Raw genomic sequence first — 25,395 nt, forward strand, 5'->3', positions numbered from 1 at the left:
TAAGTGATCCATACTGTTCATAGTTGATGTATTTCACAACGGTTTGGTTCTCAGCATCATGCCACATGGCCCAGATATCTGTAGAGGTGATGGCAAAGTCAATCAGTGTCTCCTACAGGGAAATGTGGGGAAAAAGAGGTTAAAATAAGAAAGATTAATAGCTTATAGTAACTTAAATTTTTATCAAGATGAGAAGTAAAAACATAAAAAAAGAGTACCATGGAATTTTGTTTGCATATATTGTTAAATATTCCATTTTAAGATTTCCATCCCTTTATAACATAGTTGCATCAGTCAGTACGTGTTTCCAGTATGTGCATGATATGGCAAAGAATGATCCAACCTACCTGAGAAGTGAATAGGGAAGAAATGTGATCTAGACTATAGCGGTTGTTCTCAGTGCTCACCAGTTGGAAAATGCAGAACTGTTGAAACATAAGTTGATAATTTATTACTTGAAGTAATCAACATGCTACTTTCCTAAGAGTTATAAACATTCAGAAACCAATATTTTAAAAAATTGTGGTAAAATACCCAAAACATTTACCATCCTAACCATTTTTAACATATAGTCCAGTAGTGTTAAATACATTCACATTATTGTGCAACCTCTCTCCAGACCTTTTCTCATCTTGTAAAACTGAAACTATACTAATTAAACAATTGCATACTCCTCTCTCCCTCCAGCCCCCATCACCTACCATTCCACCTTCTGTCTCTATGAACTTGACTGCTCTAGGCACCTTAACAGTATTTTCTTTTTTGTGACTGGCTTACCTCACTTAGCATAACATCCTCAAGGTCTATCCATGTTGTAGCATGTGTCAGAATTTCTTTCCTTTTTAAGGTTGAATAACATTCCATTTTATGTATAAACAATTTTTGTTTATTCCTTCATCTGTCAAGGAAGACTTCGGTTGTTTCTACCTTTTGGCTATTGTAAATAATGCTATAAATATGTCTTTGAGACTTTGCTTTGAATTCTTTGGGGTATAAACCCACAAGTGGAATTTGCTGGATCACAGGGTAATGCTATGATCAATTTTTTGAGGAACTGACACACTGTTTTCTACAGTGGCTGCAACATTTTGCATTCCCACCAGCAATGCACAAGTGTTTCAATTTCTCCATATCCTTGTCAACCCTGCTATTTTCTGGGGTTTTTTTGGATAGTAGCCATCCCAAGGGTGTAAGATGGTATCTCATTATGGTCAGAAGCCTGCTTTTAAGTTTCTATTTTTACTAAAGTACTAGAGATAATTAATTAATTTGAGAGAGAAAGAGAGTGAGAAGGTGCATAGGGAGAGAATCTTCAAGCAGACTTCTCATTGAGTGCGGAGCCCAATGTGGGGCTCAATCTCATGACCCATGAGATCATGACCTGAGTCAAAACCAAGAGTTGGCTGCTCAACCAACTGAGGCATTAAAGTGCCCTATACTAGGGACAATTTAAAATATATGTGAGGGCAGCCCGGGTGGCTCAGTGGTTTAGCGCCGCCTTCAGCCCTGGGTGTGATCCTGGAGTCCCGGGATCAAGTCCCATGTCGGGCTCCCTGCATAGAGCCTGCTTCTCCCTCTGCCTGTGTCTCAGCTTCTCTCTCTCTCTCTCTGTGTGTCTCTCATGAATGAATAAATAAAATTTAAAAAATAAAAAAATAAAAATAAATATATGTGAAATAGAAATCAATATTAGTTAACCCTTACAAAAACAAAACTCTAAATTCAAGTACAGTATTTAATTCTACTACCAAAACAGAAATTTTCAATTTCAAAAATGATATTTAATAGATATTTTGAGATTTATTTGACAGAGAGAGAGAGAGCATGCACAAGTAGGCAGAGTGACAGGCAGAGGGAGAGGGCAAAGCAGGCTCCCTGTTGAGCAAGGAGCCCGATGTGGGGCTTGATTCAAGGACCCTGTGCTCATGTCCCAAGCTTAAGGCAGACACTTAACCAACTGAGCCATCCAGGTGCTCCTAAGGGATATTTTAAGTAATTTTTTGTGGATGAAGAAAATTCACCATAAATTGATGAGTGACAATGGTTCTGTCCTTATAACACAAGCAACTGTCCATTAGAAAGTAGTAAAAGAAAAATATACAGTGAGAGTCCCTTTTGAGAAAAAAATAAGAATCCATAAAATATGAAAAACATATGCAGTGTTTATATTCACCCTAGCCTAAAGCTGTATTTTACAAGTTGCAGGTCTCAACTCCTTAGTGGCATATAAATCAGTAGGTCTCAGCCAGTATTCAAAAAAAAAAAAAAAAAAAAAAAAAAGGGACACCTGGGTGGCTCAGTGGTTGAGTGTCTGCCTTCTGGCCCAGGGCATGATCCTGGAATATGGGTATTGAGTCCCACATCAGGCTCCCCACATGGAGCCTGCTTCTCCCTCTGTGTAGGTCTCTGCCTCTCTCTCTTTCTCGGTCTCTCATGAATAAATAAATAAAATCTTTAGAAACAAATAAACAAAAAAAACCACAAAGTATCAGAGTTCATCAGTTCATTACTCCCAGTAAAGGTTAAGTATGTTTCATGAAAATTTTTGTTACATGTCCATCATCACAATGTATACTCAGTAGCAAAGCAAGATATATCTTATTATAGATTCTAGCTGAAAAACAAGTTGGAAAAATGCTGGACTAGTGTAGAGCTTCTCAAACTGCCTGTGGTAAAGGATTAGTTTTGTTGTTGTTGTTGTTTTTAAATTTTTAACCTGTTGCAGATTGATACTTTTATAAAATAGAGAAACCTTGAATGTGGATGTCTGTAGCAAAGTAAAACCACTATAAATGTCTAAAAGTTTTCTCTCACTTTCTGCAGTTATTTTACTGCAACCTGGTAACCAAGAATCTGTGGTCCAGGACCATTCCACAGATCACACTCCATAGGTCTACAGAACTTCTGAGAGTTGTATTAGTGTCTTAGGTGGAATACAAGTGGCATGTCTATAATATCAATGAGAACAAGAAACTGGGAATGACCAAAGAAATACACTTACTAATGAATCAGAATCCAAAGAACCAAAAGAGAAACAAGAAACAAATGAAATTAATAGAAATGGATGTAAAATATTACAGATAAAAGAAAAACTTCAACTGCGCAGATTAGCAGGAAAAAACAGGCTGTAGAGCAGTTTTTATAAAGGGGAAAAAGAAGGACTACAAGCTTATCTGATTTTAGGCTTCACTGATAGAAACATAATGCTCAAAACAAAGGAAATATAGAAACATAATGCTCAAAACAAAGGAACTAATAGCTCTGTTCAGGAGTGCCCAGGTAGCTCAGGTCATCATCTCAGGGTCACCCTCCCCCCCACCCCCTGCCTAGGGCTCTGTACTCAGTGGGGAAACTATTTGTCCCTCTTCCTTCCCTCCCTTCTCTGCCGCTCATGTGTTCTCTCTCTCTTTCGCTCTCAAAGAAAGAAAATCTTAAAAAAAAAAAAAAAAAGAAAAAAAGCTCTGCTCAATTTGACAGCACTCCTACATTCAATTTTGAATCTTTTAGCCTGCTTCTGAAAATGTAGGCCACAGACTGCTGAAACAGGGAGGAGGCTGAAATCCTTTTCTTTTTATTTTTTTTCTGGTATTCTCTATATCCAACATGAGGCTCAAACTCACGACCCCGAGATCAAGAGTCACATGCTATACCAACTGAGCCAGCCAGCCCCTTGACCCCTTTCAAGGCTGAAAATCTTTTCATAATGATACCACATTATTTGCCTTTTTCACTGTGTTGATATTTTTGCATTGATGATGCAAAAGCCCAAATACAGGGTAAAATTACTGGTGTTTTAACATGAATCAAGGCAATGGCACCAAACAGAATGCCCCTTCATGATAAAAACACTCAATAAACTAGGAGTAGAAAGAATTTCCTCAATACGATAGAGCATTTATGAAAAATGCACAGCTAACATCATCCTCAATGGTGAAACACTGAAAGCTTTCTCCCCTTAGATCAGCAACAAGACAAAGATGTAAGCTCTCCCTACTTCTGTTCAATATTGTACTGGAAGATCTATCCAGGGCATTTAAAGGGGAAAAAAAAAGGCATTCAGTTGATTCAATTGGAAAGAAAATAATAAAATTTTATTTGCAGATGAGGTTATCTTGTATATGAGACATTCTGAGGGGGTGCCTGGGTGGCTCAGTCAGTTCAGTGTCTGCCTTTAGGTTGTGATCCTAGGGTCCTGAGATTGAACTCCATATCAGCCTCCCTGCTCATGCTCTCTGTCCCTCTCTCTGCTCATGCGTGCTCTCCTTCTCTCAAATCAATCAATCAATCTTAAAAAAAAAAAAGACATTCTGAAGATTCTACTGTATCACTATTGGAACAGAAAAATTCAGCAAAGTTGCAAGATACACGATCAATATACCAATACCAACTGTTTTTCTATAAACTTGCATTGTGCAATGTAAAAACTGAAAAAAATAGTAATTTTATTTCAATAATTGCATTTATACTAGTATTAAAAGGAATAAAATACCTAGGAATAAACTGATCAAAAGAACTGCAAAACTTACACTCTGAAAACTACAAAACCATGTAGTTTTACAGACCAAAAGACTTAATGATACTAAGATGGCAATATTTTCCAGTATCATCTATAGAACCAACATAATCTCTATGAGAATCTGTCAAATAATAAGAAATATATATATATATATATATATATATATATATATATATTTTTTTTTTTTTTTTCCCTGGCTCCTGACACTGAACTAAAATGCTTGTAATTTCCTGAGTGATAGAATGATAGGAACATCTTATACAGAACTCCTAAATCCCTGGAATTTCCTGGATGATAAAAGACTTTTTTTTTTTTTTAATTAAATAATGCCTCCATAAAAATCCCTAAAATATGGTATGTGGAGAGCTTCCAGATTGATGAACACACCCATGTGCCAAGAAGGTGGCACACCACAACATGACAGGGACAGAGGCCTCTGAACTCAGGATACTTTTGGACCTCACCCTATATACTTCTTCATCTATTTGTTCATCTATATCCTTTATCACATGGTAAATTGGCAAATGTAAGTTAGTATTTTCCTGAGTTCCATGGGCTACTCTAGGAAATTGAGACCAAAGACAGGTCATGGGATGAATCAAGAGCCCAAGGGAGTAAAGGGACACCTGGGTGGTTCAGTCAGCTGAACATCCAACTCTTGGTTTTGGCTCAGGTCATCTCAGGGTTGTGAGATAGAGCCCTGCATTGGGCTCTGCACTCAGCAGGGTATACTTAGGATTTTTTCACTCGCTCCTGCTCTGCACCCCTCACCCCCCAGCCTCTCTCCCTTTCTCTCTCAAATCAATCAATCAATCAATCAATCAATCAATCAATCAATCTTAAAAAAAAAGAGCCCAAGACAGTAAAAAGAGTATCCACATTTGGCTTAGAGTATAGATGCATGAGTAAGGTATAGGGTTCCACACATATGGAAGGCCTGGTATAGGGTGAAAACTCAAGCAGGATGAGGAGGGGGTCCACACAAAGTAGCAGTCTGTACCAGTGATTAGAGCCCAAGGGGAAAAAGGGGTGTCCACTGAATGGGGGTGGCAGAGTCTCAGCCCAAAGATAGTAAAGAAGGCATCCATATAGAGGGGCAACCTGTAGTTGGGCATCAGAGCCCAACAGGAGTGAAGGGGGCACCCAGATGGGCACGTTCAGCATAGTGAGCCTACCTCACTGGAATATTATTAGGATTAAATGGATAATATGTGTAAATGGATAATATGTGAGCCCAGAGTAAGCACAGTCCTAAGTATTTGCTACTAATGTACATAAAGGGCCTGGCATCATGCCAAACTATCCAACAAATGGTTGTTTATTATATAATTATACCATTTTATTACACCCTAAATACCTCATCTACACACAACTTGTGTTTGGAAGATGAACAAAATTATTTCTAAAAATTAATTTCCGGGACACCTGGGTAGCTCAGCAGTTGAGCATCTGCCTTTAGCTCAGGATGTGATCCCCATCCCGGGATCAAGTCCCACATCGGGCTCCCTGCGAGGAGCCTGCTTCTCCCTCTGTCTGTGTCTCTGCCTCTCTCTCTCTGTATCTCTCAGGAGTAAATAAATAAAATCTTAAAAAAAAAATTAATTTCCCTCCAACCACTCAATAACACCTATGTCCCTTTCATAAATCCATTTTTCCACCCAGATGTCCAAATTGGCTCTTTCTTGTTTGGCTTTAACTTTTCCTTTCAAATTCCTTTAAACTCTCTATTCCCTTTCATCTTGACTTTTTTTATTTTTTATTTTTTTATTTATGATAGTCACAGAGAGAGAGAGTCACAGAGAGAGTCGCAACCAAACCGCTGCGCCACCCAGGGATCCCCTCATCTTGACTTCTTTAAGATCTTTTAATTCACATGTTAGCACAAAACCCCTCCTCTCCACAGAAACAACACTTGAAGTACCTGCACTGGTGTGAAGAGTTAAATAGATCCAGTAACTCTAGCTATTTCTTCACGTCAGTACATACAGCATAGCTTGACAGATGTCTTAGTTGTTTCATACCTGTCCTTGTTTTGGCGCATGCATGTATACCCCTACATAGAGTCCCATGGAAGGGGAATAGGCAAGTCGTAATTTATGTCCAGTTCCAGCAGCAAGCCGAAGATCTTTAAAGGTAGGAACATACTCCAGCATGTCGGCTGCCATCAGGCACATTTGGTCCTGCCCAAGATGAGTCAACAAGTAGCGTCAAAGAATATCCAAGCTAGAAAAACAAACTCCTCTTTTAAAGGATGCACCCATTATATCTACCACTCCTCCTCTTTTATCTGTTGTGGGACACTACAGGTTTTTTTAAAGGCTGAGATGAAAATCTCTTCGGTCTGATAAAATCATTAACTTTTATGAATCCTAAAAATTATTTTATCGACTTGCATTTAAAAATGACATTTGTTCCTTTTTAAAAGTTTTGTTCCTCTTAAGAGTATTTTCTACTATTTTAATCCTGTAGGATTCATAATTTAAAATATATATATATAAAAGAGGAGAAATGTGTGAAAAATAAAGCTAAATGGAATTGAGTCTAGAAATGGCTCATGATTTCCAAAAAAGTGATCTTAATAATCTTTGAGAGAAACAGCAAGATTGACCTCAATTTTCTTATAATTCACACTCCTATTTTAACTTCCAGTAACTATAAATGTAGTATTTACCTTATAAGACCACATTCGTAGTTTATGATCCTGGCACAGAGCAAAGATGAAGGCATCGTGCTCGACACAATGGACAGCAAGAGCAAAGGGACGATCTGAAGGCCCCTGATCACCTCTAAAAACATAAGACCTGATTTTAGGGTTTTAGTATTATAAATATTGGACTAGAATTTGTAATTAAAAAGATAAAATACAGTTTTAATGTACACTCTTAGTCAACAGAAAAAGCCAGGCACTTGTGTACTGGTGTAAGACTATTTTCTATTTGACTTAAAATAAATCACTATGATACTTTTAAAAAGGTTCTACATAAGACAGGAATAGACTTCTAATCATCAAAAACTTTCTATTTCTAATATTACATAAAATTGGATTTGGTAAGTCAGGGCAGAGCTCTGAACAGAATATTGTGAAGATATATACAGAAAATCACTTTTTGCTATCAAGTTATCAAAAGTGTGGCTCTCCTAAGATAGAATGTGATGTTTTACAGACTCCTCTCCTTTCCAGTATGATGCTTCTCTGCCTTAAGTAAGACTGGAATTACTAATAGGTGCTGACCAGTGCAAACATTAAATTCTTGGGCCCTTTGATTTACCTACCAGCCACCACTTACCTGATGGCTGTTGGCATCCAGCCTATAAGCAGTCGTTGCATTACTGAACTCTGTTTCAGTTCCACAACTGACACCATCCCTACAAGATTGAAAATAGACCAATGATATCCAAGGAACCTCTTGACCAGACGCAGAGAAACCCAACAAGAAGGATGCAACCATGAATCAGGACCTTACAAAAGATGACAAGCTTCTATGTTTCTATACTAAAAAAGTTTTAAGATGCAGCCTATCCACATACATCCCACTTAAAATACTCTGAATCATTACTGGATCAATAAAAATAACACTGACCTATTCCTAGGGCAAACCTGTGCCATTTATAAACAGTAACTCTACTGCTCAGAACAATCATTCTTTCCAAAAGAATCACTGGTTTCCTTTCATGTGCCAGGCACAGTTCTAGGTACTGAAGATGCAGTAGTAAACAAAACATAAAAAACCATCTATCCTCATAGAACTTTCATTTCACTGGGAGGAAGGCAGAAGCTGAGACAAAACAAAGTAAGCAGAATGGTAATAGGTGAAAACAGAGAATACTGGGGTGGGGGATGCATGTGTATGTATGTGCAGTTTGGAAAGGGTGGTCAAGGAAATCCTCACACTGAGGAATCACTGATTAAAGACTTAGAGGAGTTGAGGGAATGAGGCCTGATGGAGGAGTATGCCCGGTATGTTCAAGGAACTGCAAGAAGGCATGAGGCTGGTGGGTGAAGGGAAAGAGAAGTTGAGGTTAGAGAGGCAGCAGGGGGTCACTGTAAAGCGATACAAGGACTTTGGTTTTATTCAGAATTAATGAAGAACAAACCCTTATTCAAGGGCTTTGAGCAATGAAGTGACAGGACTCTACTAAGGTTTTAAATGTGTAGGTCTGTCCCAAAAGTCTCTGTAGAGAGGTAAGTACGGATCTGAGGGATACTTAGGAAGCTAATGCAATAACCCAGGCAAGAGATAGCGGTGACTTGGAGCAGGTTATCAGCAGCAAACTTCCTTGTGTCAATTAATTTAATTATAGAACCTCAACTGAAGATAGATAACTAGTCAATTCGTCTCTACTACAGGCCTCAGAATAGGCTTACAGTCATCTGTCTTCCCACACTCCAAAGGTTTACAATTCCTCATCCACTGTATAAAATCTTTCCTTCTCAGAAAACAAAAAACAAAAACCCAGTAAAAGCATTAGATTCCTTAGGTAAGCAACACTGAATGATCATTCAAAGGGTGTAGAGAGGCGATTCCTGCCTTGGATGATGGATATGGACTTCTAAGGTGTTTTAATGCCAATATTCCTTCTTTAAAATTAAGTCCAAGTTCAGTTCCCATTCTTTTTTTTTTTCAGTTCCCATTCTTACCAGGTATGTCATAAGGAGGCAGTTTAAGAACAAAGATTCCCCCAGAAGCAGATGGTAGAGCAAACAGAGCCTCCCCATCATTGCTAAGCCAGGCTGCCGAGGTGGTAGAGTTAGGGGAGAGTCCAGGTACTGCGGGAATCAGTTGAGAGTTGCAAGGATCCCTGAAGTCAACTTTTCCAATGTCAGTAAATATGGACTGCATCTGACTTTCAATTACCAACTCCTGTGGAATAATGAAAAAGAAAAATCCATTAAATCAGAATACGCTGAATTTTCCTCAGTTCCTTTCAACTGCTATAAAAGGTTTGTTTGTTTGTTTGTTTTTAAGATTTTATTTATTTGAGAGAGTGAGCATGCACACCTGCATGAGCAGGGGAGGGGCAGACAGAGAGGGAGGATGTGGCCATGTCTTGCTCAGCAAGGAGCCTGAAACGGGTGGATCCCAGGACTCCGGGATCATGACCTGAGATGAAGTCAGATGCTTAACTAACAGAGCCACCCACGTGCCCCTACAAGTCTTTTAAGTAAGAAATAATTGAGCCTAAAAGGAAAGGTAGTTCTTTTTTTTTTTTTTAATGATTTCTTCAACTTAAAAATGTATCTGATCATTTTAAATAGTAACTATCAAAGTATGCTTGGTGAGGGCTAACAAAGCCAATTTTCCTTCAATTTCCAAAGGATATTGCTCCTGCATTAAATTTCTGACAGCTAGAAAAGTAATTTGGGATACAAAGGATATTACACTTAACCAACTTACACTCCTATACATCCGGGAAGGGTGTGGTAAAAGTAATCTGTGCACTGTTTGATTGGTTAATATCAAGATTATCACATGATTCTGAGTCTCAGAGATGTGAACCCCTCCAGGTAAGAGGCTGCAATTTTGGAATTTGAGGCGAACTGTATTATTCAACAGATTTACATCCAGTGACTCTTCCACCAGCTCCAATGTATCTCCAGAGGTCTTCCTATTAAAAAAGAGACATTTGTTTACAAAGTTTATGCTTTTCCTTCTGAGTGTTGCTTTGAAATATATGGGAGTAGTTTCCAAGTGAACTTTCCTAATTTGAAAGCTCTGGGTAAATAAATTCAGATCAACTTTTACAATCCGAACCATCACAATACGTTGACTTACAAAACATAGAACATAAAATTCAAATCTTATTACAATAAAGCCATTTCCAAACTTGATGGCCCGTTTATTTAGAATGATGATACTCAATGGAATTAAGTCCCACTATAAAGAAATCCACACCGCACACCTCCATTACTTGCAATGAAACGTGCCACAGCATCATACTATAGTGACCTTAATAAATTTGACTATTTCCCCTTCTATGACTTGTTCCTGCTGGGATGCAGGGCAGACTTCTTCAGGCACATCTCTGCCATATGGTAGCTTTGAATCATAGAAAACACCATGCTGGGAAAGCCCTAACTTCTCATTACCTTGTGTACCATACTGCCTGCATACTCCCCCAAAGAACAAGTCTCCTTCCAGCAATTTGATGGCAATCTCTGACTTTCTCAAGTATATCCTTCCTGCATCCATCTCTCCTTCTTTAAAACTTTCTCTCCATAGTCAGATATGCTCTTCCCTGGCTGCTCTCTATCGCCCTGTTCCTGCCATGATGTAGCTATTCCAGTATCTTTCTCCTCTGTGGCCATGTCTTGTCTACTTCCTCGCCTCCCTCATACTCTCCCACCTGCCATCTTCTCACCAATGTCACCACACCAATTCCACTGGATTCCTCAGTCCTGCTCCTACTTGACCTCTTAGCAGCATTCCACATACTTGACCATGCTGTCCTGAAGTCTCTTGATTTCTGTGATACTACCCTCTCCTGGTTTTATTCTCCTATCTCTAGGCATTCTCTCTCTTCTTTGACCTGACGCCTACTTTTTATTTCCTCGAACCCTGATCCTGGGTCATCTTATCTGCTTACTGTACATATTCTCTCAAGGCACATCTCATCTACTCCCAAAGCTGTACGTACCATGTGAACTCTGACGATTTCCTCAGGCTACCTTCTACTAAACTCATGGTACGGCATCAGCACAGTTTTCTGGATCCTCATCTTCATCTCTGAGCAATTGCTTCACTCTCCTGCCTTATGGTTAAAGGTAGGTCCTGGATCTTGCCTGAGGACCCCCATCCCACCTGCCTTCTCTAATGGTGGTAAGCTTTCTCTATCACACTCCCTGTAGGGAGGGGTTCTCAAGGTAGAGCACCGTTGTCCTGCTTGCTCGTCACTGCCACTCTGGGTGACTGTTCCTCCTTCCCTGCCCAAACCACTCAGCTCTCAAGTGTGTGCAACTAGATACCACTTGTGACCCTTGCCCACTGCAGTTACCTACTGACCTCTTTCATTCTTTAAGGACTAGCTCCTTGCTCAGTCACTCCCACACTTCCTCTAACGTATCTTTTTTTTTTTTTTTTTTAAGATTTTATTTATTTATCATGAGAGACACACACAGAGAGAGGCAGAGACACAGGTAGAGGGGGAAGCAGGCTCCATGCTGGGCACCCGACACGGGACTTGATCCCAGGTTTCTAGGATTACACCCTGGGCTGAAGTCGGCGCTAAACCACTGAGCCATCCGGGCTGCCCCCTCTGACATATCTATATTTTTTCTAACACCTCACTTTCTTCAGTTCCCCTCCTTTAATGATTGCTGTTGAATGTATATAAATATACTCTTCTATTTCTTCCACACCATTGCATGGTCCTCGTGCTACCATTTGAGTCCTCTGCTTCTCTCACAGCAATGCCCCTTACAGAGCTGTTCTGTTCTCATAACTCCTGTCCTCCTCTTCTCTCCAGAGCTCAGCCACTTCGGGTGTTTGTACCCCAATGGAGCAGTCTCTGACAAGCTCACCAATGACCTCCACCATTCAAAGGTCTATTTTCACTTCTCTGACTTATATGCAGTACTTAACAGTTTTTCATTCTTTGCCTTGAAATATTTCCCTTAGTTTCTGGGACACCATTCTGTTTCATTCACCTCTTACTTCCCTAGCTATTACTTTCTGGTCTCCTTATCTTCCTAAATACTGGAGTGCCCCCAGTGTTTAGTCCTCAGACCTCTTTCCTCTCATCCACACAAGTTCTCAATAGCAGGTCATTCTACCCCACTCTGTAAGGACATTTAAGAGTGTCTGGAGATATTTCTGCTTGTCACAACTGGAGGGGGTTGCTATTGGTCTGAACTGGGTGGAGACCAAGGATGCTGTTCAATTCTCTACAATGTACAGGGAAGTCCCCCACTAAAAGACTTTTCTGGTCCCAAATGCCAATAGTGCAGGTGATCTCTAGGTGATCTCATTCAGTGTAACAGCTTTAAATGCCATCTAATGCCAGGAATCCCCAAATCTGTATCTTCCAAACTTTCCACTGAAGTGGCTACTGCTTCAACACTTCCACTTGGATATCTACCAGGGATTTCAAATGAAACCTGTCCCAAACAGAATGCCTAGAGTAGCACACCTGAAAAACACCTGCTTTACCTACACTCTTTTCCAACTCAATTAATGGCATCTCTGTAACTTCCAGTTGCTCAAGCGAAAAATCTGGAGGTCATTCTTGACTCTTTTCTTTTTGTATACCCTACATCTGATCCAGTAGTAATTCTAACAAACTCACCTTTAAAGCATATCCACAATCAGAATATTTCTCACTGTCTCTACCAGTACTATCCTGGTCTAAGCTGCCATCGTCTCTCACCTGGCCTGTGGCACCAACCTCCTAATCCGTCTCCTTGCTCCCAGTCTTTCCCCGCTATATACTGTTTTCAACATAACAGCCATAGTAATCCTCTAAAAACACAACTTAGATCATGTCACTTCTTCATTTAAAACCCTCCACTGGCTTCTTCCCATTTAACTCAGAGTAGAACTCAAAGCCTTAAAATTACCAACAAAACCCTGATTTTGATTCTCGGCTACTTTATTGTTCTATCCTGTGATCACGCAGCTGCAGATTCCTGGCCCCTTGACATTCTTTGAACAAATAAGCCCCTGTCTCAGGATTCTTCACATTTTTGTTCCTTTTTTAAAGGAAGGTTCTACCTGAAAATTTCATCCTCCAGATACCTACTTCCTCTGCTCAAATGTCAACTTATCACTGAGTCTTTCCCAAATAAAAGATCAGCTCCTGCAGGCATCCCCTTTCCTTCTAACCTTGCTTCCCTGTTCTTTATTCCACTTATCACCAGACAAGCTGTACTTACTTATTTTGGGCGATTACTATTGTTTATTTCCTATCTCCTCCCATGAGAGTAGGGACTTTGTTTTGTTTCCTATTTTCTCAATCCCTAAACACTTACTAGAAAAGTCTTTCTTTTCTTTCTTCTTCTTCTTCTTTTTTTTTTTAAGATTTTACTTTTGTTTATTTATGAGAGACAGAGAGAGGCAGAGACACAGGTAGAGGGAGAAGCAGGCTTCATGCACAGAGCCTGATGTGGGACTCGATCCCAGGTCTCTAGGATCAGGCCCTGGGCTGAAGGCGGCGCTAAACCGCTGAGCCACCCAGGATGCCTTAGAAAAGTATTTCTTAATTTTTTTGTCTGACATAGGTCTTTCTTCTGAGCCTCATACCTATAAATTTCAATGCCTACATATTTCTGAGGGGTTGCTACATAGGTACTTTTTCACATCTATCCAAAATCCATCTTTTGTATATTAGTTAAAGGCAACCCTACTACCCAGTATCTTGTTAGTCATACCAGAAACCAGGGAACTGTCTTTGCTCCCTCCATTTCTCTTCCCATCTTCTACCCCACATTCAATCTATCACCAAGTCCTAGTAAAGCTACCTTCTAAAGGCATGTCTTAAATCCATCTATTTCTCCTTTCCAAGATACTCCCACAACTGAGCCATTAGCACCTCTTACTTGAGACATTATAAAAACAAGATTTTTTTGGTATCATACCTACCTAACCCAAATCCATTTTCCTAAACTGACTTTTTCTTAATGCAATTTTGATGATGTTAGTAATCAGTAACTCTTTAAGACCCTCCAATGATTAGTCAATGTACTTGGGAAAAAAATCCAAAATCCTTAGGAAGGATCTGCATCCTGCTTACCACCCCCATCCCCACCCCATCTCAGCATCTCTCACATCACTTTCCATTTCACCCGCTGAACTTAAGCCACAAAGACCACCAGTCAGTTGTCAACCTTGCCCAGTTCTTTCTACCTCATAGATTTTGCATATATGGTGATCCCACCTGCTGGACTACTCTCTCCCCAACCCCCTGCCTGGCCAACTTTTCACGTCCTACAGATCTCAGGTTAAATGTGCTATCTGTGAAGGCATTTCTGTTCTACCAATAACATTTGGTCCTCTCATTAGCCTCTCACAGCCCCTACACTTTTCCTCAGAGGCAAGTAAGAAAAATTTATGTTTATACACCTATACTGTGGCCCCTTACTTTTCTGTCTTTTTCCTTCATAAAACTGCCCCATGAAAGGTGGCTCCACATCTTTTCTCAAACAGCTACAACCTCTTCCGTGATGGAAAACGTCGTTGCTTTTGTTCGCCACTTCATGTCTAGTAAACTTAGCACCGTGCCTGACATGAAGAAGCTCAAATGTATTTGTAGAATGAAGAGAGCCATAATACACTATAAAAACACAATGAGTTCAAGTTGAAAACTTGTCTCTGGGGCTTTATCCCATAAGCTTCATTTCCTCTGCTTCCAGTGCTGCCTGCAAAGGCATCTCTCCTAGAACTCTGCATTTCCTTAATTTTCTCCTGATTCAGCAATCAAGAGAAAACAGTCTTTCTCTTTTCCTGACTTGTCCATTTACCGCCTCGGAGAATGACACTCTTGGCAACAGCCGCGAAAATTCAAAGGCCCCAAAACCCGACCTTCCAGGGAGGTTGGGCGACCACAGCACTTACCAATGAATGAATCTATTTCTGGTGACGGAAAACAACTTGCCACTTTCCATATAGTAGAAGCCTCCCGCGCTCTCACTGTATTTCACGGCTCCAGCCAAGGCATTTGCAGTCCCTGCAAAAGGAGAGCGGTCAGCCTGCACACCCAGTATTCTCGGGATGACAGAGACTGAGGGCGCTGAGAAAGCAGAGAGTGACGAATGACAATCCATACAGAGAGAAAGGGAAGAAAAGAGGACGAAGTAGGACACTACGGAAGCTCTGATCCCGGGGCTATGGGCATGTGGACTTAGAGGAGTATGAACCCGGGGTCATGCAGGGACCCGTGGGAGAAGCCCGAGGGGAAGGATCGGATTTCATTCTCATTGGCTCTTTCCGTACCAATGCCGCAAACTGTGAATTCCCGAAAGTGTCTCGGCCTCTCGCGCTCAGCACCGCTGAGCTCCACGAAGCTCCGTTCCAGGGCTCCCGCCGCCGCCATCTTCCCGCCGCTGCCGCAAGGCCCGACGGGACGCGAGCCGGGCCGAGAGGCTACCGTCACTTCCGGGGGCGGGGCGGGCGGAGACGCGGACAGGTGAGGAGGCTGCGGAGGAGGGAGGGTGCTCCCGACCGCTCGTTACGAGGCTTCCCGTCAGTTGGCTGGGGAGCGAGAGTGGGCCGGAGGAAGCCAGAAGAGAAAGGGGCCGGGGGGCGGGGGGAGCCGACTGTGCCCGCGGGAACCTTCGCCTAGCAGGCTGGGACCCCCTCCCCTGGGGGCGGCACCCTCCTCCCGGCGTCCTCAGGGCCGGGGGCGGGGCCGGGTTTGTTTCCATTTTGAAAACCCGGGCGCGGGCGGCGGGCTCGGGGCTGAGCTTCCCGGGAGGGGCGAGGTCCGCGGAGTCTGGGCAGCTGAGCGCCCTCTGCCGGGGTCCGAGTTCGCGGTCGCCCTTGGCGGTCGGTAAAAATCGCCTGGTCGACTTTTCGGCCTTCGGCGACACGTGGAATGGGGAGAAGGGGGAGTTCTTGGGGAGGGAGCTTTTGTGCTGGAATCTGAATTTTCAAGAGGCTGTATTCGTGTGTTCTCGTGCTCTGACACCGCGCGTTCGGGAAAGGCTTCGCGCGACTTGCTGAGATGATCTGCATGCTCACTTGCCTGCGTGAAAGGAATTTACCTTGCGTTCCATTCCTGATCGGGATGTTTGGAAGATACTGTGGCTCTCCCCGTATGTAGGGCACAGTGGATGCTCAGTATTGGGGGAAAGTACTGATTTTCAGGGGGAAAGGGTTTTTCCTCGATAGCCAACGTGTGTTAAACAATTCTGTTATTATTATTTATTCCCAGCGAGTTCAGCCCTTCTCTGTCGCATTGATCCTATTCTGACCACGACCCGCCCCCCACCCCCCATCTTTCCAGCTTACTCCTAGGACTTCAACTCTAGCAATGCGATCCCTCCAGCCCACCTATGATCACTCTTGTACCACCTTTTCACTGCCCCCCCCATTCCCTTGAGATTTCCTTCTTGCTCTGCTTAAATTCCATTTGAATTACTCCTTTGCCGAGCGCTCTCTCTCTCTCTTTGTTATGCCGTAATAAAAACTACAACTTTGAATCCCAATCTGCAGCTGAGCAAGGCTGGAGAAAAATATACAGCCATACAGAGAGGCCATTCTGCACCTCCAACGTGATTCTAAACCTCCAGTGGGTCCATACTGCGGCCCAGCAAACGCGCTGTATTTCCCTTGTCTGCTTATTGTCCTAGACGAGTATTTCACAACTTCTCCACCCTGCAACACCACCACCCCTTCCTCCTCATTCTAAGCTTGCCTTTTTGCTTAAAAAATTAATGAAATCAAAAAGAGAATTTCCCCCACTACCACCTTTCCCTACCTGCCTTCATCTGTACCCGCATACTCTGCCTTCTCCTGTTACTATAAAATGAAGTGTCTCTGAACTTATGGAACGGTAACCTTTTTACATTTTCTCCAGATCACCTGCTCAAGGGCACCGTTCTAGCAGTTCTCTCCTCTCTTACATCTTCATCTCTGCCTCCTCCCATTTACTGAGTTGTTTCCCCAAGCACACAAACATGCTGTTATTTTTCCTTCTCACCACACACACACAAAACCCCTCATTTGATCTCTACTCTTTTGTTACTGTCTACAACCTCAGAGCTCCTCACTGTGACAGCAGAATTCAAGAGCTTTCTGTTTCTTTCAGCCTCTCTTAAACCCACTTTTATCAGGCCTTTTGTGCCTGTTCTACTACTGAAAGAGCTTTTTTCTTTAAAAAAAAATTTTTTTAAAGATTTTGTTTATTTATTCATGATAGACATAGAGCAAGAGAGAGGCGCAGAGACACAGGCATAGGGAGACGCAGGCTCCATGCCGGGAGCCTGACACATGACTCGATCCCAGGACTCCAGGACTGTGCCCTGGGCCAAAGGCAGGCACCAAACCGCTGAGCCACCCAGGGATCCCCTGAAAGAGCTTTTTTCAAGATCTCCAATGACATCCAGTTTACTGAACACTGAACTCTCATTCCTTTTTTTTTTTTTTTTTTTAAGATTTTTATTTATTTATTCATGAGAGACAGAGAGAGAGAGAGAGAGGCAGAGATACAGGCAGAGGGAGAAGCAGACTCTATCATGCAGGGAGGGAGCCTGACGTGGGACTCGATCCCGATCCCGATCCCGATCCCGATCCCGGGTCTCCAGGATCACGCCCCGGGTTGCAGGCTGCACTAAACCACTGCGCCACCCGGGCTGCCCGACGAATTGCTTTTTTGCCCACTTTCTTCACATGGCTTCCAGGACACCACACTCCTGATTTCCTCCTATTTCACAAACTGTTCCTTTTTAGACTGCTTTGCTAGTTGCTTCTCTTTTCCCCAAACCTCTTGATGTTGCAATGTCCCAGAGCTCAGTTCTTGGTCCTGTCTTTGCACATTCCAGTATGCAATTCCTGAGGATTTCATGCAGTCTTTGGCTTTAAATACTAGATTACTGTATTCTGATAATTCCCGATGTATATCTTCAGTCTAAGCCTTTGTCCTTTGAACTCTCACTTTAGACATCCACCTGCCTATTCTTTTATTTTTTTAGAGTTGTAGTTTAAATTCTAGGCCCAGGGTGGGGCTTGAACATACAACTCCAAGATCAAGAATCACACACCCTACCGACTTAGCCAGCCACGTGCCCCTTGAGCTCTCAGTCTTTACATTCGTGTGCCTACTAACATCACTGGGATTTCCTCACAGATACCTCAAACTCAACATATCTAAGACATAACTCATTTTACTTCACTCACACTATTATGTGATTCTCTATGTGCCTATCACTACCCAGTGACCTGATTTAGAAATCTAGGAATCATACTGGGCATGGAGTTCCTAAAACCCTGGGAATTCCCTAAGTGCTGAGAAGATAAAGGTGTCTTTTTTTAATGTTAATGAAGTGACTTGGAAAGCCCCCAAGATACTTAATGGTGGGGCTGGTTGCCAAGGGCAGCAATCACATGATTTGAAGGTTGGAACTTTCAGCTCTACCCCATCCCCCAATCTCTGGGGAGGCTTAAGGGGTTGGAGATTGAGTTCGGTCATCAGTGGCCAATGTTTTAATCAACTATGCCTCCATGAAACTGCAGAAGGATGGGTTTGGAGAGCTTCCAGGTAGGTGACCAGAATGAATCCAGTACTGTGCTCCAGACTCCATGGGGACAAAAGCTTCTGCATTCAGGACCTTGCCCTATATATCTCTTTGTTCATTCATATCCTTTAATATCTTTGTAATAAAACAGTCATCTAGTAAGTAAAATGGTTTCCTAAGTTCTGTGAGCCACTCTAGCAGTGAATCGAACCCAAGGTGGGGCTTATGGGAACCTCCAATTTGTAGCCAGTGGTCAGAAGCACACATGACAACCTCCACTTGTAATTGGCATCTGAAACGGGAACAGTGTTGTGGGACTGAGCCCTTACCTTATGGGATCTGACATTATTTCCAGGTAGGTAGTGTCAAGATTGAGTTAAACTTGTGGGATACCTGGTCTCTGTTCAGAGAAGTTGAGTTAATTGCTTGGTGGTGTGGAAAATCCCACACACTGGACCTCAGAAAGGCCTACCTTTAAATAACATCACTGTAGGGATTAGATTTCAACAGGTGAATGTGGATGGGTGGGGGAACACAACATTCAGCCTCCAGCACTTCTTAAAATCTTTCAGGGGCTCCCTGTTGCCTTAACTTCCAAGGTTTTTTTTCCCAATTCAACCTTATCCACCTTTAAATTCTTGCATCTCCTTGAAGGAGAAAGACTTATGCTGTCCCAATTGTAGACCACCCTCTCATACAGTCCTAGTGGGATTCAGTCATCTGGCGCATATCTGTGTAATGGGTATGCCCGGAGCCTACTTGCTAAGGGACTGAAAAGGAGTTGGGAAAAATTTTTGCCTTAGGACAGATGGAATCTGTAGTAATTGGATTTGGGGCTTAGTTGTAGTAGATTGTACACTGAGTACATTGTGATTTGCCTGCCTCCCTGGCCTCTACTGGACTTGCATCTGATACCTATGGAGAGCAGAGTCAGGGACTAGGAGGACAAAAAGACTAAGTACATTACAAAATCTATAAAACATTGAGGCCCTCGGGTACTGCATTGAGACTGCTCTTGTAGAAAGTGCATGAAAAGGAGAGAGCCTTTTTTTTTTTTTTTTGCACAGTATCTCTCCTGTGCAAATGACCCCAGAGCAGTTTTTCCAGTTTAAAGACTCCAGCATATTGGAGGGAGTGCCTTCCAGAAGTCTGGTGACCAAAAGAGGTAGGGTGAGTACCTGGCAAGGACTGGTGTCCTATAGAGCAGGAGTGGTTCCCCAAGGAGACTGGAGCCTGGCCAGCAAATCAATTCTCAATAGTAACTTGGTGGATTTACCTAGATTACTTGGAAATGGATTATTTCATAAACAGATTATTTCATGAACAGACACTCCCCAGATACTCCCAGAAATGCTTTAGGGACTCTAGCAGGGATTGACAATCTGCCAGCCTGAGTAGGTGGGGGCAGAAGTCAGTGGAGTGTATTCATGCTTTTTTTTTTTTTTTAATTTTTATTTATTGATGATAGCGACACACAGAGAGGCAGAGACACAGGCAGAGGGAGAAGCAGGCTCCATGCAGGGAGCCCGACGTGGGATTCGATCCTGGGTCTCCAGGATCACGCCCTGGGCCAAAGGGAGGCGCTAAACTGCTGCGCCACTCAGGGATCCCTGTATTCATGCTTTTAATGTAACTGTGCTTTAGCCACAGGTTGGGGAAATTTGGGTTTTACTGTGTTTGGACTATTTCACTTGTATGTGTCATCCTAGTAGAGCTCTGGTGCTTTACTATATGAGTTTTTCATTGTTGCTATACTAAGTCACTACAGATTTAGTGGCTTAAACAGTTACATAGGTTACAAGTCCAATATGGGTTTTATTGAGCGAAGATTGAGGGGTCAGTAGGGCTGTATTCTTTCTGGAGACTGTCAGAGAGAGTCCCTTTCCTTATCTTTTCCATCGTCATGAGGCCAACACATTCCTTGATTTGTAGCTCCTTCTTTCATCTTCTGTGCCAGCAATGTCATCTCTCTCTCTGACCTCAGGGAAGAGTTCTCTGCTGTGATTAGGTTGGGCCTACCTGGATAATAGAATAATCTCCCCATCTCTAGATTCCTAAACTTAATCACATCTACAAAATGACTTCTGCCATGTGAGGTAACTCAGTCACCAGTTCCAAGGATTAGTATGTGGACATCTTTCTTGGGTGGGGGGGAAGGGGCATTTTTCTACCCACCATATTCTTTTTTTTTTTTTTAAGATTTATTTATTTATTTATTTATTCATGAAAAACACAGAGAGAGAGAGGCGCAGACACAGGCAGTGGGTGAAGCAGGCTCCATGCAGGGAGCCCGATGCGGGACTCGATCCCCAGTCTCCAGGATCACGCCCTGGCCTGCAGGCAGCGCTAAACCACTGTGCCACCGGGGCTGCCCCTCTAACCACCATATTTATGATTTACTAAATATATCCTATTCTAATTTCATTTTTGTAACATCCTTGAATGGTAGTATTATTCTTGTAAGGTAGATAACTTTTCTGAAGCACTTGTTAAAAATATAGTTCCTATCAGTTGTTACCATCTTAACCCAGGGTTCAGTCTTAGCATTACTCGCTAATAAGGACAACCAGATATAAAATGTCTCTTGGGTGGTACAAAGTGAAGGATATGGCATTATCTATAAAAGATTTTTAAACAACTTGAGATATTAACATATCATAGAATTTGCCCTTCTAAAGTCCAAAGTTCAATGATTTTTGTAAATTTGTATAGCTGTGTGACCATCACCACAATCTAATTTTGAAGCATTTGTGTCATTGCCAAAAGAAATCTAATACCCATTAACATCACTGCCAATTTCCCCCCTTCTCAGCCCCTGGAAGCTATTAATCAATTTTATGGTTTTTGGGACATCTGGAAGGCTCGGTGGTTGAGTGTCTGCCTTTGGTTCAGGGTGTGACCCTGGGATCCGGGATGGAGTCCCACATCAGGCTTCCTGCATGGAGCCTACTTCTCCCTCTGCCTATGTTTCTGCCTCTCTCTCTCTCTCTCTCTGTGTGTCTCTCATAAATAAATAAAATCTTTTAAAAAAATTTATGGTTTTTTAAAAAAAGATTTTATTTATTTATTTGAGAGAGAGAGAGAGAGAGAAGGAAGGGGCAGAGGGAATCTCAAGTAGACTCTGCTGAGCACAGAGCCCAACACGGTGCTCTATTTCACTACCCCAAGATCATGACCTGAGCCTAAATCAAGGGTTGGATGCTCAATGGATGGAGCCACCCAGGCACCCCTTTTTTTGTTTGTTTGCTTGTTTTTCAAGCCCCAACAGGTTGAACTCCTAACGCTGAGATCAAGGCTTGAGCTGAAATCAAGAGTTGGATGCTTAACCAGTTGAGCTATCCAAGTGTCCCTCAATATTAGGTTTTTATAGATTTACCTATTCTAGACATCTCATGGAAATGGAGTCGTACATATGTGGTCATTTAGTTTTAACTTAGCATAATGTTTTTAAGGCTCATGTATGTTATAGTATGAATTAGGACTTCATTCCTTTTTTTGGCCAGACAATATTCCATTGTGTGAATAGACTACATTTTATTTATCCATTCATCAGTTGCTGAACATTTGAGTTGTTTTACTTTTTGGCTATTATGAACATATAAAGTATTCTTGCAAAAATGTTCAATGCAGAGTCTGGTGGACAGAATAATGGTCTCCCACCAATGTCTATATCCTAATCCCTGCCACCTGTAATATGTTACCTTACATGGCAAAAGGGACCTTGTACGTGTGAGTAAGGTTAAGGACCTAGAGATGGGCCCCATGTAATCACATAGTCCTTAAAAGAAGGGAGGATTTTCCCTCTGAGGTCAGAGATTCAAGACACCCCTGGGTGGCTCAGTTGCTTGAGCATCTGCCTTTGGCTCAGGTCACGATCCCAGAGTCCCAGCATCGAGCTCTGCATTGGGCTGTTTGCTCAACAGAGAGCCTGCTTCTCCCTTTTCCTCTGCTCCTCACCCTGCTTGTGCTCTCTCTCTCTCAAATAATCTTTTTTCTTTTAAAGAGATGTGAGGACAGAAGAAAGGTCATACATGTGTGATATTGCTGTCATTTGGGATGGAGCAAGGAGGCCATGAGCAAGGGATGTGGGCAGTCTCTAGAAGGTGGGAAAGGCACAGGAGCAGATTTTCCCCTGCAGCCTCCAGAAAGGGATGGAACCTTCCCAACACCTCAATTTTAGTCCGTTGATTTTTGCTCTTAGACAAAGGGAACTGCCTTGTCTTTGGTAATGCCCCCCTGTATCCAGTGAGTAATCAACGTGGAAAGTCTAAAGGTCCTGCCCCGCTGTCTTGATCTAGGACAACCGTAAAGGGCCATCTCAGCTCCAAAGTGCTGTATGGGATCACCTGAGGCCTCAACTTCCCTTTCTGCCTGATCCTGCCTCCCTTAGTCTCTTCAAGGCACTGTTCCTGAGACCACTCTCCAGTAAATCTCCTGCATGCAAATCTCTGCCTTGAGTTTGTTTCCTGGGGAATCCAACATGAGACACTTGCACACAACATCTTATCCAAGGATGGGCAGCCAGCTGGGAACCAGCAAGAAAAAGAATTTGGAAAAGGAAAAAGGTTAAGGGAGGACCTACTCTAAATTCCAAAATTGGTGATGAAATACTGGAGAGAACATCAGCTGGGCATTAGAAAACTTGGGTTCAAGTTCTAGCTTTGCCTTAAGGACTTCTTGTCAAGACACCTGTATCCCTGCCTCCGTTTTTAAGAAGAGGGTGTTGGACTTACTCATCTTCAAGATTACCTCTGGCCCTACAGCTCCAGGTCTGTGGCCTGAAAGCCAGAGACAGGTTGGATCTTCACCTTCATCTCTCCCTAATTTCCAGGCTCAGAACCGAACCCCCTCCAGAAGCTCCCCAGGACTGAGGACAGGCATGTCCTTCCTGAGTCAAAATTGACTTCTGGGTTGCACAACTCTTGGCCTTTGGGACACTTAGTTCAAACTGTGATAATTTCTTAGATCCTTGTCTATCACCGTGCTTTCCATATGCACAATTTTCTTCTTTGTTGATAGTTAACTTTTTTATGTTTAAAGAAATAAAATGTCATGTAATCAGTATGCGTATTTTATGTAGTCTCCTTCCTTCCTTGTTCCTTCCAAAAAAGTGGTGGTTAAGTTGATGGGGTGTCTTACAGTTTCCCAGGAACCTAGTAATTAGATTTTTATAGTGAGCTGTCTCATTCCTTTACTTATCTTCCACATCCATCAGAGTTCTTTATACTTAAAAGTACCTAATAATGTTTGAAGGAATTAATAAATGAATCAATTCACATAGGCATCCTTAGAAAACTGAAATAACCCTTTGAACCACTGATTTGCTGGCAAGGTGTAGTTGTCATATAAATGGAATCATATTGCCATCTAGTGGTTATCACTTGACACTATAAGTCACCACTAATGAATAAGTATAAATGAACGTTTTTGTAAATAGAACTTTAAAGCAGATTTTTCCTAACCTAACACACTAGCTACTCCCTGAAAGGAGAATTTGGTGGTTTAAGAAGTATGGGAAATGACGATTAATAAAGTTAAATGTATTTACCTTCTGCAGAACTTTTCAGAAACATTAATATGATTGTGTGCTTTGTGAAGCTCTACAAGAGGCTTATATGTGATATGTTTTCCAGATGCTTTATGTTCTTTTCAAGGAACAACTCATTGGACCATTGTTTTACAGGAAAAAAAGTTTTCAGAGACACTGCTTTCTTGTCATTTTCCCCATATGTTAAAAATATCTATTAGCGCACAGCATTTCCTGCCTACAAAGCCTACTTTGACCTTCATTGCCGTGTTCTAGATACAGTTTAGAAAGCATCAGAGTAAGTGAGTAGTCATAACTTATATTTACATGAATCTTAGCTTTTAGGTAATCATTTCTTTAATTGGTATGAGTAGTATTCCATATTAAAACTTATTTTTTCTTTTAACAAAATCTACTTTCTTTTGGGTTCTAGGAATGTGGTTTCCTGCTGTTTGGCCTGTTACTTTCAATACTTGCTATTAGCAATGGCAGAAATGACCCAGGATTCAACCACAATGCAAATGACTTAAGATTTTTCTATTTCTGCCTTTTACCTACGTGCTGTGGTATTAACCAAAGTGACAAATCTCTGAATTCCTGACAGGAGCTTCATTTATTCTTTTAGTCTTTCTTTCTTTCTTTCTTTCTTTCTTTCTTTCTTTCTTTCTTTCTTTCTTCCATTCTTTCCTTTCTTCTTCTTCTTTTCTTCCTTTTCTTCTTCTTCTTCTTCTTCTTCTTTTTTTTTTTTTTTTTTTTACTAAGCTCTACATCCAATGTGGGGCTTGAACTCACAATCCCAAGATCAAAGATTACATGCTATACCCACTGAGCCAGCCAGGCGCCTCTATTCTTTCAGTCTTGATTGCACACCTACCAAGAGCTGGGCCCTGGGGTTAGAAAGATCCCTCTGGATTTGAGCTCTGCAGTCAGAGATTTTGTCCACATGGTTTTCTGTTGTATTTCTAGTGCCTGGCACAGTGCCCAGCACTGACGAGGTGTTCATGAAGTATCTTTGGACAGAATACACATTTCCCATTCTCTGTTTTTGAAGTTTAACAGAAAGACAAAGGAGAACTACAAATACCGTAAAGTATGATCATTATTATAAAAGATATGTATGAGGAGGAGAAAGAGCATTCTAGGCAAAAAGTCAGGAAGGCATGGAGAGAACCAGGGTGAAGAGTG

The 25,395-nt window shown here is 41.9% G+C and overlaps 1 protein-coding gene and 1 long non-coding RNA gene across 2 annotated transcripts in view; one reads left to right on the plus strand and one right to left on the minus strand.

Annotated features, from left to right (window-relative positions):
* The window catches only part of NUP160 (nucleoporin 160), a 47,970-nt gene extending 32,130 nt beyond the window's left edge, over nucleotides 1–15,840 (minus strand). The window contains exons 1-9 of the mRNA XM_072758961.1: nucleotides 15,442–15,840; nucleotides 15,064–15,175; nucleotides 9,913–10,123; nucleotides 9,156–9,378; nucleotides 7,804–7,882; nucleotides 7,188–7,302; nucleotides 6,538–6,696; nucleotides 348–425; nucleotides 15–112 (exon numbers count right to left, since the gene is read on the minus strand). Coding sequence (XP_072615062.1) covers nucleotides 15–112; nucleotides 348–425; nucleotides 6,538–6,696; nucleotides 7,188–7,302; nucleotides 7,804–7,882; nucleotides 9,156–9,378; nucleotides 9,913–10,123; nucleotides 15,064–15,175; nucleotides 15,442–15,541 — 1,175 coding nt within the window. The 5' untranslated portion in view covers nucleotides 15,542–15,840. The remainder of the gene's footprint in view (nucleotides 1–14; nucleotides 113–347; nucleotides 426–6,537; nucleotides 6,697–7,187; nucleotides 7,303–7,803; nucleotides 7,883–9,155; nucleotides 9,379–9,912; nucleotides 10,124–15,063; nucleotides 15,176–15,441) is intronic.
* Nucleotides 15,594–23,753, plus strand: LOC140599049 (uncharacterized). The gene is made up of 2 exons (XR_012001720.1): nucleotides 15,594–15,634; nucleotides 22,982–23,753. It is a non-coding gene; the product is annotated as an uncharacterized lncRNA (long non-coding RNA).
* The last annotated feature ends 1,642 nt before the right edge of the window (nucleotides 23,754–25,395 follow it).

The sequence above is a fragment of the Vulpes vulpes genome, chromosome 5, assembly GCF_048418805.1.
Source record: "Vulpes vulpes isolate BD-2025 chromosome 5, VulVul3, whole genome shotgun sequence".
Taxonomy (NCBI): domain Eukaryota; kingdom Metazoa; phylum Chordata; class Mammalia; order Carnivora; family Canidae; genus Vulpes; species Vulpes vulpes.